The sequence below is a fragment of the Cygnus atratus genome, chromosome 8 (assembly GCF_013377495.2).
Source record: "Cygnus atratus isolate AKBS03 ecotype Queensland, Australia chromosome 8, CAtr_DNAZoo_HiC_assembly, whole genome shotgun sequence".
Classification (NCBI taxonomy): Eukaryota; Metazoa; Chordata; class Aves; order Anseriformes; family Anatidae; genus Cygnus; species Cygnus atratus.
Window position 1 is genome coordinate 662916 of NC_066369.1, and position 12581 is coordinate 675496.

The following is a 12581-nucleotide window of genomic DNA, read 5'->3' on the forward strand; positions in this document are numbered from 1 at the left end:
TAAGTAAAAACTGATCTTTCCAAGTTGTTTGTTCTCTCTTGCTCTACACTGTTGCCAGCAAACCTTGCTCTAGCTTCCTGTTCATTTTCAGAGTAGGCATCTCAAGGACTGTAACTGGAAAACTGCTGGGAAAAGGAAGCTAAGGGCTACAAATTGTGAAATACATTCTATGCCCTACACTTTACTACACCACAGAAGTATGCAGAAAAGACAGTTGGGGCAAACTGCTTTCATAATGTAAGCATGTTAGATGAGGCACAAGCAGCATCTTTCTCCTAGACAGTAACTATTTTTATTCAAAGCCAAATATTTAAATCTTCTATCATTCTGTCAAGACAATTAGACAGTACTGGCACAGCCTGCAACCTTGTGCACGCATGACTCTAGCTCACATTGTGCATGCATAACTGCAGTCAAACTACACTGTTACGCAAGTAGTGCTAAGAACATCAAAACAGGGCGAAATTTAGTTTTACGCAAATTTAAGCCCTGCATTTGATTCATTCTGGCCCCGTGGGAGGTACAAACTCCAGCTGTAGCCGGTTTCCCCCCCAAGCTCAGGCACCCTTTGGTAACGAAGAAGTTACAAACTGATGCTACATCGTGTCCCTACAGGGAGGGCACTCTTCTGCCCATTTTCAAAAGAACTTGTGATTACCTTGTGAGACCTACCCGTCAGACCTTTGTCTACCTTTGTCTAAGACTTGCCAATGGATTTAAAAGTTCTTGGGTGATGAGAGAGGCTCTGACAAATACATAGCAGAACTACACAAGGCCTTTAGTTTCCATAGGAAACTATATTGAAAAAAAAAAAGTTCTAACTACAATGGGTTTTACATGCCCAAAGAAATTACTATACCTACCTTTTTTTTTCCACTGACAATCTTGTGCCTTGCAAACTCCAAGACAACAACAAAATCTCTGTTACTCATTCTCAGCCCCACAAAAAATAAGTGTAATTTTTTCAGTTCAACTGTCATGGAATGAATAGAAGTAAATCTGATGTTTCTGATTAAGGGCAGCCAATGAGATGCCTACTTAAAAAATAAATTAGATTTTCATCATACACTAGACATTTTAGTCAGTGTAAATAGTGAAGATGTATACAACAGCTGAAGTTCCATGGATGTATATAACAAACCCCACACGGCTATCAAAGTTAGTGAAAGCTTTGATTATGGCCAAGAGTATCTGCCTGAATTTAACACACTATAAAAGATTCCACTTAAAAGTTCTTCCAGCAAAAATTTAGCTCTTTTTCTAAGCTTCCAGCTGCTGGATCATCATCTTTTTCTCTCATTACTAACTCTACTAATTTTGTACATAGACATTGCTCTCACAGGAAGCAGTGCTCAGGATTTGTATGTATAATATTGTAAGAACACGAGCTAAGAAACTCAGCTGTCATGGCATGCAATGTTTTCTTTTCACTTCGACACTGTTTTGATGTGTTTTGAGAGTAAACAACAGTACTGCACAAGTTAACATCAAATATTTTCTTCTCATGCTGTTGCTTCCAGAGCAGCTGAAGTTCTTGACAGCCCCTCCAAGTGCAACGTACATAAATAAGTAACTGGACTGTACTTAAGAACTACCGTAGTCAGCAACACTTGATTTCTGTTCAGCATTTCCCCCTCAGTGAAGCATTAAGGATGTATTACAGGGCTAAAAAAAATCTGAACTTAAATATTTGTTTATAGTGGTCATGGCAGGGATCCAAAGGTATTCATGTTAATTTACAACACATTTAGGTAAACAATCTATCTTTGAAGACAGCCAATTCTGTAAAGGCCTCTTGTAGATCCAAATCTGTTTCTTATTTCCTTTGCCCAACCCACCAACTTTTTAAACCATACATCGTGGTTGTGAAAGGTGATGGAGAGAATGACTGGGTATGGAAGTGGTTTAGTCTTATGACACGCAAAGCACGCGTGGACAGTAACCATACAAATTGTGCAGGCTTCTTTGCAGTCTTGCTGTTCACAATTCAAAAATAACTTTATTCAGCAAATAAACATGGAACAATCTCATTTGTAGACACACATAGCCAGGGATCTATAAGAAAAGCAACTACCCCATTACCTCTCTTTCATGGTGGCCAAGACCTTCCTCAGGATTTCTGAGATTGAGGACATGCACCTCTTGTGGCAGGCCTGTTGTGCCTCGGCTTGCACAGCCAGATAAGACGGTAAAACTCTCCAGTAAGGCATGGACTGGGTGCGAATTATTAACAGCTGATAAGATGCACTCGCTCCTAGGCACAGGACCTGCAGAAGATTATACAGATGTGCATCATTTAGAGAAAGAAAGCAATACATATGTTACATCTGTCAAATAATAAAGTCCCTTTTGGTCACAGAACAAACAGGAACACAAACAAGCTTTATGTTCATTTTCCACATTACAAAAAAAATATTTTAATTGTCCTTTTAAGTTCTTCTGTATATGCTAAATTGTTAATTCATTTCTCTCTTTGAAAGTCTAAATTTAAAGTACATACTCCAAAATGGAAGGTAGTCTTGTCTTTACCAGAGAGAAAATGAAAGATTAAAAAAGAAAAGAAGCCCAAAAATACCCAAAGGAGAAAAACAACAGTGAGGGTGGTAGGAGGAATTGTTTAGTCTTAGATGTAAATTATTTGTTTATGTCAAACATTGTTATCCCCAAACATTGAAAATTGCAACCATATATATAAAACAATGAAACATTAATCTCTAGTATAGAGTAATCACATCAGGAAGGATTTGGGCAAGTTGGATTTGTTGCTTTGAAGCAGTGCTGATTTATAGTGAACATCATTCAAATAAATTGGACAAAACAGTAGACATTTATCACATGATAAAATGAAATGTTTGTTTACTGAGTCTATTTTGTGCCTGACAGCAATTATCTACACTGATAACAGATATCTAGTCCAAAACAGAGTGTACACCCTTTCAAATAATCACCACAGCATGATGTAGTGCCATACTTTTATGTAGTATGTGAGACAGTGTGATGTGATATAGCTAGCTAGCACAAAAGCTGAAACATACGGAGCAGTTTACATTTGAACTATATCTCAGGAAACTAAAGCAAGACAAATATTTATGAAAAGCAGCCCTGCTTTTCCAAAATGGCTCAAACCCACCTCTGACAGTAACAGATACGGTATGTTTTTGATTCAGAAGGTCACAAGAGAATGTCAATTGACTTAACCCCTAATTTGCACAAAAGTCAGTCAGATAAGAATTAGATGAACTGGTCAGTTCAAAGGCTGTGACATATAAAGGAGGACCATAAAGCTGATTTCTAATTTCTCTGGCTAGCATACATCTGCAACTAAAGTAAAATGGTTTTGTTTGTTTGTTTCTAAATAAAAGTTCATAGTTAAAGAAAATCCTCAAATGATCAAATAGCACAGCTCTTCCTGGTTTTGTGAAGTCTACATCCAGCTATCGTAGCACTAGAGATCATTTGACCTGGGTGTACATGTATGTTTAATTATATTAAGATTGACCTACACTTTGCTGGTTACAAATACAGTTCACTCAAGATACAGTTAGCAACTGGCCACTTAAAGTCAGAGAGCCCATCTTAAAACAGAATTTATGTAGAAAAAGCAAAGCCACTGAGAACAGTGAGATTTCCGCAGTGCCTTGGGTCATGCATGCCTTGTCCTGCAAAAGGAGATGTTCCTGAAACCCACCGGTGCATAGTACATATCCTGCCAGATCCTACAGAACAGGAGTGTTTGTCAAAGGCAGTGCTCCAGGCATAGATTGCACATGCCTGTGCTTGGAGTGCAGAAGATAAACTTGGTACTCTGTACAAGGAGTAGCACTGACCAGCAGCTTGGGGGACTGCAGACTTTGTTTCAGTTGTTGTTTTTTTTTATCCTCTTCTTAAAAGCACATATATAAGATGAAAGCAGCCTAAGCAATGAATGTTGCCCTTTGTAACGCTTGATGAAACTATAGAATTAATAACAATAATATCACCAGTAGAAAGGGCTCCTTTTCCTGATTTGCAAATGCAGATCAGAGAACCTGCAGATCAATGAGCCCAACCACTGGTGTGCACGTCCTGTAGCAGAACGAGCTATTATACAATCAGCACAAAAAACATTTCTAAACATGTGCATCAATTGGGCTAGGGAATTGTTTTCTCTTGCAGACCAGAGCGGAGATGACATTTGTTAAGATGCCTCTCTCATACGGGATCAGAAAGTAAGGGAAATTGAACATTAAAACATTTACACACACGTGAGCGCAAAAAAAAAGAATACCAGGGTTTGGGGAGAGGAATGTACAAGGCAAGATAGCAGCCTCTATGTAAAGGACAGTTAGAAAGATAAGACAGTCTGGCACAGGAATAAAAAACTGTAAGACTTGGAACAAGATGGAAATGGAGCTGCTGACAAAGAACGTACACTTTTCTTAGCAAAGGTTGAAGAGAAAGAGCTAGTACCTCCCTTTTGGCAGAGGTAGACAGGAGGGAATCCATGTTTCCGTGCAGTTCACCTACCAATCCTTCCCTCCAGTGTTCAGCTGGTCTTTACTTGTACAAGTCTGCCACACTAGTGGAGACTATGCGGATTTCTTCTCACTGCCTGCATGGACCCATCTACATCAAGACAGCAGTGAGCAGGATGTACAGGTGTGAACTGACACAGCAACAGGCTTTCTGTAGCGACCTTCCTGCCCGGCATCTGAAGCTCACGTTAGGAAAGCCCTCTCTGCAAGGCAGACTGCTCTATTAGTGAAATGGAAACATTCACAGAGGGAGTAGAAGTTCACATCCTGGATAACCATGTGCAGCCGAGCTTATCTACACAATGAAGGGCAGGCGGAGGCATGCCCATGCTGCCTGAGCTCCGTCCAAGCTGGAGGAGGGCCAGACCTCCTGCAGAAGCTGTGTAACCATGCTGGCAGCATGCCCGAGCAGCGGTACCAGCCCTGACAGGGCTCACTGCCGTAGGGCCCCGATGGCACCAGTGCAGCTCCACGACTTGTGCATGCAAGCTGGCTCCCAGCTGGCCAGCCTGGGGCACACCACGGTGTGTGACCAACCGAGCAGGTACGACAGCATTTCAAACTACCCGTCACCACCACAGCCTGCCTCCAGCCCCCACATTAGCTCCTACCCTCACGTGTTCTCCCTTCCCCTCTGCCTCCTGAGCAACTACGCTCCAGATGTTGCCACTATGTGCGTGCTTCAATGCTTTCTTTTGATTCCTTGAGATTTCTGTCAGCTCTGTGCACCACTTCCTTCAAATTGGAGTTGTTCTGAGCCGCTCAGTATAAGAAATCAACATTTTTGGGAAGGAGACAGGAAGAAGGGGAGTTTTTTTCTTCTAGCAGAATTGTTTTCAGTCCAGACTCATTACTGACCAAGAAAAAGTCCTTGAAATTTGAACCAGAAATCAGAATAACTACTGGAGGCTAGCTCCACTGTATTCAAACAACATCTGCTGTCAGATTACCCACATACAAAGATTTATGGTGGGATAAGTACCAAAGAGGCTTACACTAGATGTTGCATTTCTGCAAAGTTTTGCATAGGTGTTTGTGTAGTTATGTCCCAGGTCCACATTACGCTTCCTAAGAACTCAAGACTCATGAACATTGTCTCATTAGCTTAGTGATATGGTTTAGTGGAGGACTTGTTAGTGTTAGGTCAGAGGTTGGATGAGGTGATCTTGGAGGTCTCTTCCAACCTAGATGATTCTGTGATTAAATGTGCTGGCAGTACCAAACAGTCATCATCTTCACATGCTGAAATTTGTGTATTTGCCCAACCATCAGCCTGGGCAGTAATGCCATGCTGAGCGTAATGTTTGCATGCCTGGAGCTAGTGCCAAGTGAAGGGAATCTGTATCACCAAGTCCACTGATGCTGGTCTGCACATGACGTAAGCCAGTTCCTTCTGCCACCTTCTCTCTTCTTCTGCTTTATTTTAGTCTATTCTTACATGACACACACACCAGCACTGCCTGAGCTATTCACTCACTACTTGTTAACGTTTCTTTCCAGCACTACCTACTACACCTACAGGACCTTTCCAGACAGCAGGGTGCCAATCCCAGGTACTCTCACTCCAGCAAGGTCTCCTTTCTCCAAATTAACTGCTCTCGCTCTTTTTGGCTCCTCTCAGACTCCTCCTGCTCACCTTCCTTCCCTCCCTGACACCTTCCTGTGACTGGAGAGCTAGTTACTTCCTCTAGATAGTTGGAATCCTAGAGAGTGTGCATTTACAACTCTAAAGAAAAGAAGAAAAAAAAAAAACAGCCAGAAAGCCCTTTCTGTGACACTACTAATCTGATTGTTTATCACCTCCACTCTGCCAGCTTGAGTTTGAAAGCCAAGATGAAACCACAGCCTCATCCTCCCTGGGCTTCACCATCCTGCTGCTTTGCCATACACAAGCGCCGAGATCAGCCTCTGTCAGCTGCTCACTGCAAGCCCACATCCTGTTCTTACCAACTTCACCTGCACTGGTGACACTACCATTATGCCAAAACTCAAAATGATTGCTGCTTAAGAGCCAGTTTGTTCAGCTGATTCATCAAGATCACCCCTTTAGCTGCAGACACATACAGATACTCTCTTGCACCTCATCCCTACAGTTCACAGATTTGTAACCTCCAGTGTGTACATCCTAGTGTGGCTACAAGCCTTTGGAATTCAGTCCTTCCTCTACTGAGGATATAAATGTGTTCACACAGACATTATTTGGCTTTTGTTTAAATATCACTGCTTTGGACTATATATTCATTCAATCCTGTTAGCAAATCCTGGTTCTTACTGCAATTAAAGATTAATTCTGTAACACCCGCAAAGCCTTTTGAAGAAGGTAAGCAGGTTAGGTAGTTTTATAAGAACCACTTAGTGCAGATGTGTTTTCTGATGGCAAATGTTTATTGAATTTAGAATTTTAACTAACTGATCAGCAATGAATTATTTTTCCATTCCCAATTACTATGAATATTTAAAAGAAAATCTTCACGCAGATCCAACTTTGTTTGATATGAACATCTGGAAGGTATTCAATACAATTTCAACATTCTTGTTTCCCATATCATCCATGCTACTAATGAGTAGCATGTGTTCTAACAAAGTAGCAGAAAAGGGAGTGAATACAACAGTGGACTATACCACAAGTAGCAGCCGAAGACCAGCTCAGAACTATGATGGATTTTATTCAAATAGTAAAGGCTAATATACTTTGTTATATTTCCATAGAGATTTCTAGTGTTGTCAGCTGAAAAGTGTGACCAGCTCCTGCAAACTGCATGAATCTGTGCTGTGGGTTCCACAGCACGTTAGCATAGTTTCCACACACCATGCAGGAAGATTCAAGCCACGCCAACGGGATATAACACTCCTTAGAAGGACAGATTTATCCTAATTGATTTTTAAATGAGGGAATGACACATACACAGTCATTATACATAAAGACAAAAATTCCAAATCCAGATTTGAGAAACACTAGGGATTTTCTGTGTTGTCAGGTACAAAGCAATATACACTACAGCACATCCTGCTAGAATTCATCATTTTGAACACTGTAGAGCAAGTCGTAGAGGAGGATAGCTATCAGAGCAGAGATTTCAGTATGCCCAAATGGCAGACTCACAAAAGTTGTTTTCAAGAAGGTTAATTTAAGGGCATTTTTTATATAAACTAGTGACAGTGAAAACTGGAACAAGAAGGAAAGAGGCAGGATCCTCAAAGCTAGTTTTGAATAGCAAAAAAGGTTCTGAAAAGCAAGAGGAGAAAAAGTCATTTTCTCTTGAACTGAAGAGCTTAAGATTCATTGCAGAGCACCTAAGCAGACTTAGTAATAACTTTGTCTTAAAACATTCACCACTCATTTCTAAAAAATACAATTGCATGGGTGAAGAGCCACTATTCTACGTGGAATAATTTTTAACACCTACACAACCTTCTCATAAAGGATTTCTCACTGATGGAATAATTTATACCAAAAATGCTATAAACAAGGATTGAGGCAAACAAGAATTTACAAGTGAGAAGTTATGCCTGTTACTCAAAGAGAAAATATAAGACATTCTTACTTATCTTGTGTGGGTGGTTCTTTAACAACTACTGAATTCCTTCTCGTGTGCTCCTTCACAAAAGACTACCTGGGATGCCAAATTCCTGGTGTTTCAAGGGCTATAGAGAACAATGGACTTCTTCCTCCAACTTTAACACCATGAGCAATTTTTACTACATATGACCATGAAAAAGCAGCTTCACACTCCTAAGCAAGCAGGACTTCAGTAAGGAATCCCTGCTCAGGATCAGTCATTCTGGCATTCAGTCTTAAGTCTTGAGGGATGGAAAAGGGAAGATGAGATGGTAGGAGACATCACAGCTACTTTGCGATGAGAGACAGCAGCATGAAGGAAACTGCAGTGTTTCTTATCATGGAAGTAAAGAAGCATTTCCACCACCATCGAGGAGCTGGACTGTCCAAGACTATTCCCGATTTTCCTCCTTGAATAACATGATCGCAGTAAGATACATGGGAGAGAAACAAGACACTGAAAGGGCGATGCATACACTATACATTCCCACTGGCAGTAAGAAAATGAAAAGACTACTGTCCAAAGTGTTTTATATTTTATTTGTATAAATCCAGTGCTGATTTATTTTTGTCTTATGGACTATTTGGCTCTAGAGGGGAACAGAGAGCTATGGTTTTCTCATTCTATACAGCTTGTGGCAGCAGCTTTAACTCTGACAAAACCTAGCACATGTACTCAAACAGAAAAGTACCACCTACTCAAGAAGTGTTTTATTTCTCACGCGTGTCTAGAGCCCTCAGATTTAATCAATAGCCTTAGGAGGAACTCCTAGGTATCTTTGGGTATCACCAATACACAGCAGAAGACATCCAATTTCAGGACAAATCAGTCTAGGAAGCTACAGTCTTTGGGGATTTTGGTTACATACAAAATTACACCCAGGTAGATTAAAGAAAACTCACAAGCAGTTAAGCAGGAGGAAAGAGAAACAGGAAGGAGGTGATGAGGAACATGTAGAAGGAAATAAGGAGTGTAAACATAATCTTAATCTCCCATACACAACCTCAAATCTTCTCTTGAGAGTCCAAGATTACTGCGTTTCCATACCACTACAGGTTAAGGACTGAGGAACCACTAGAAAAATCCCATCATTCACCCAAAAATGTTTCAGCAAAATTAGGACAATATATAGAATTTCAAAAACAATTCACTACTGGCGAGTTTAAGAATTGCAACACTAATACCAATAAGAGTCCCACCTCGATAAGTGATATCTCTCTGATGATCTGTAGAATTACTGGTCATAGAGGTGGCACTGTTTCCACTGTCTCATTTGCTAAATACCCTAATAAGGCCTAATAAGGCCAGCTGCCCAAAGAGTAAAAGTGAAAGGAACTGACATAAAAACTACACGAAGAGTTACTGTTTTCAGCATAGTGAGTGAAGGTGGAACAACAGCAAGAGGGTGATAATGCAACTTGGAAAAAAAAAAAGTGTAATATTAAGTTAGCAAATGTGCTCAAATATTTTAGATAACTAGGAATACAGGTTTATGTAGCTTGTAAATTTTAGCAGTATGTATTACTAAATTTATTAGACAAGATGTATCTTTGCTTCCATTCATAATGCATACCAATACCCACATCAATCTTGCATTCCCAAAGCAGAGGGAAACTCCAGTAAAGCTTCTTTTATAAGACAAGGCTGTTATTTTTCTGTTTACTTAATACCAGAAAAAAATTACACTACCATTTCCTTAGTATGTCCCAACACTTACTTATATACATATTTTAATAATGCTGCTGGGGATTAGGTCTTATAAGACTTTCTTCATGCAACTATAGACTGTTTTGAAATGTAACAGGTATCTTCCTTCTTTAAGGCAACTCACGTATACCACAAATTCCCTAGAAAAAGTATTTTTAAACTTCTCAATCCCCACCTGATGAGAGCTTGATCAATCACTGCACCATAAACACTGGCTGGTATCAAGGAATTTAGAGCAAGTTCTAAATTAACAGAAGGAAGAACAGACAACTTGTGAATTTCAACATAGGCAAAACCTGAAGTGAGTTAATGTTCACTGAATGTCCTTGAATGCATTTGAAGGCTTCAGCAGAAAGGGACAAAAAGAGAAAAAAAGCCCACAAAGGAAAAAAGTACACACAGAAAATCAGATAGGGGAATATGAAAAAACAAGATTGAGGCATTGTACTGAAAACACAAAGCCAGTATAGCTGTTCTATACAAGGCTAGGTAAGTTCCCCTTCATACCCGTAGTTGTCAGGGAGTTCTTTTACTGCCGCATCTGGCTTCTTGTCAGGAAAAAAAAAAAAAGTGTATTTTTGATGGTGGTACTACTTTTGACTGAATTACCGTAGGGGCAAATGGGAGAGGTTTAAAATTACACGGGAAAGATTCACGGACAAATTGTGGCAATTTTGGAAAGAAAAAAAAATCAAAAGAAAACAAAAACAACAAATGGGTTAGTAGGGGGTCTCAAAAACCTCATATTCCATATGTATTTATTTAAAATCAGTAAGCTATAAAACTTAAACTGAGAAGACAAAAAATATATCCCCAAGAAATATTCAATACATATGGCAACATTTGGTTGTAGATGAAGTTAAAAAGTACAAGCAATATTAAAAACATGTGCTCATACAAAAACACATCAGAGGTTTCCCATTCCAATGCTCAAAGCCCACTAATCTTCAGTAACTCCATTTCATGACACCACCCTTGTTCTTTCCCTCTTTCTCCAAGGGGAGAAAAAATGATATTCTGCAACTATGCAATAGCCTACATGCTTCAACACAATGCTCACTTCTAATGTAAAAGCTGCACACAACCAGGGCCTTGCTCTAGTGCTCTCAATCCACAATTATCATCCCAGAATTAATTCCCATTCCACTATCATCAACTGTGTTACAGATACATTCCCCATACGGACCCAACTACTCTGCCATTTCAATATATCAACATATTAGATTACGCTATCTGCAAAGCATCTTGATCCTTTATTTTCCTGCAGTCTTTCTAGACATTTCTGTTATGCATAGCAAAATCTATCTAGCATCTTCTGCCTGCCCATTTTGAGTTATTCATATCCATAAATGACACCCCCCATACCTTCTTTGGATTGCAGTTTTGTTTGGAACAAACTCCTGCAGCTGGTTTTCCTTTTAACAATCTTTTATGCCTCCCTGGAGGATGTGTTGCAAAAGCTCCGTTCCCACTGCTCCTACTCCCTGGTAAAGGCATGAGGCTCATGTGCTCTGTTGCAGCTGAGGTGACTGAACCTCACGTGTCACCTGCATGGATCTCACATTTTTCTCTTGAGGGAAAAAAAAAAAAATCAAATTGCATCTGAAAGCAGAAATGCTTTCTTTCACTTTCTTAAGAAAAAAAAAAAAAGCATCTACCAACATTTTGTCCTTATCTAGGACAATTTAAATTGGAAAACCTAACCATCAAATAAAACTCGACTTCTGTAGCAACGTACTGCTACTTAAGAAAGTAGAATTATACCCAATCTACCAATTTTAAGAAGAATGTAGATAGCAGCCAAATTCATTCATGATAAAACTCATTGCAAATCCTGTGCAAGCGAGACAGGGTTAGTCAATGTCAATGTGTCAGTATCTTGTTCAACACATGGAACTCCAGGTGCCTTGTGTAGACACCTATTAAGCTAATTAAACAGAAAATGCAGAGACTGAAAAATCTGTTTAGTTTAACATCTGCTGAGCACAATTTTAAGACATTCCGACACATGAGGCATAATCTTCGAAAACAAACATCTGCACCTAGAAAACAAAGACGTCTTTCAAAGCAGATGTACTGCAACATATAAAGTATTGCTCTATCAAAGAGCTGCATTTTATGTAACCTCTGCTGCACCTCTTTCTGACCAAAAGCACTGTCAGAGCCCTAACTTCTCTTGAGATTTGCCACCAAATTCTGCTTACAGAAACTCTTTTCTAGTATTTTTCCATTTTTAAGGCATGCACACTCATGCATACATGCTCTCCCTCTCTTTCATTCTTTCTCCCAAGTATTTGAAAACACTCTACAAACATAAGAGCATCTTTTTAGTCTGTATAAACAGAACAGCATGAATGTGTTGACTTTCATTTAAATAAACCCTGAAAGTACATCTTCTGTTTTCCATGCCAAAGAATTGAAGACAAAGTAGTCCATCGCTGTTTCAGATAGGGTTGCTGAGTTTTTCATGTTATCCTGAAGTAGTAGAAAAGAGACAAATTTCCAGCAATTGGTCTAAAATACAAATGTAGGTGATTCTCCTGCATAAACGGTAGGTCCTGTGAAGCACCTATCCTCTTCCCAACAGTAGCCAACATTACTCAGGGCTTCCCCTCCAGACATGTCTGCATTTCAGAAAACTCTGAATTCCATCTCAAAACTTTTATCAAGACTGTAAAAGATACTGAACCTAAAATGCAAGTAATCATTATGCCTTAACAGGCTGAATGGAAGAGCCAAATGTAGCATTCAGTTTTATCCCTGTTAATTGATCAAGTTGTCTCCAGAACCATGATGGTAC

General features: G+C 39.6%; 1 protein-coding gene across 1 annotated transcript in view; it reads right to left on the reverse strand.

Annotated features, from left to right (window-relative positions):
* Positions 1–12581, reverse strand: part of TGFBR3 (transforming growth factor beta receptor 3) — a 123051-nt gene that overhangs the window by 72016 nt on the left and 38454 nt on the right. The window contains exon 3 of the mRNA XM_035537418.2: positions 2083–2267. Within this exon, the coding sequence (XP_035393311.1) occupies positions 2083–2267 (185 nt within the window). The remainder of the gene's footprint in view (positions 1–2082; positions 2268–12581) is intronic.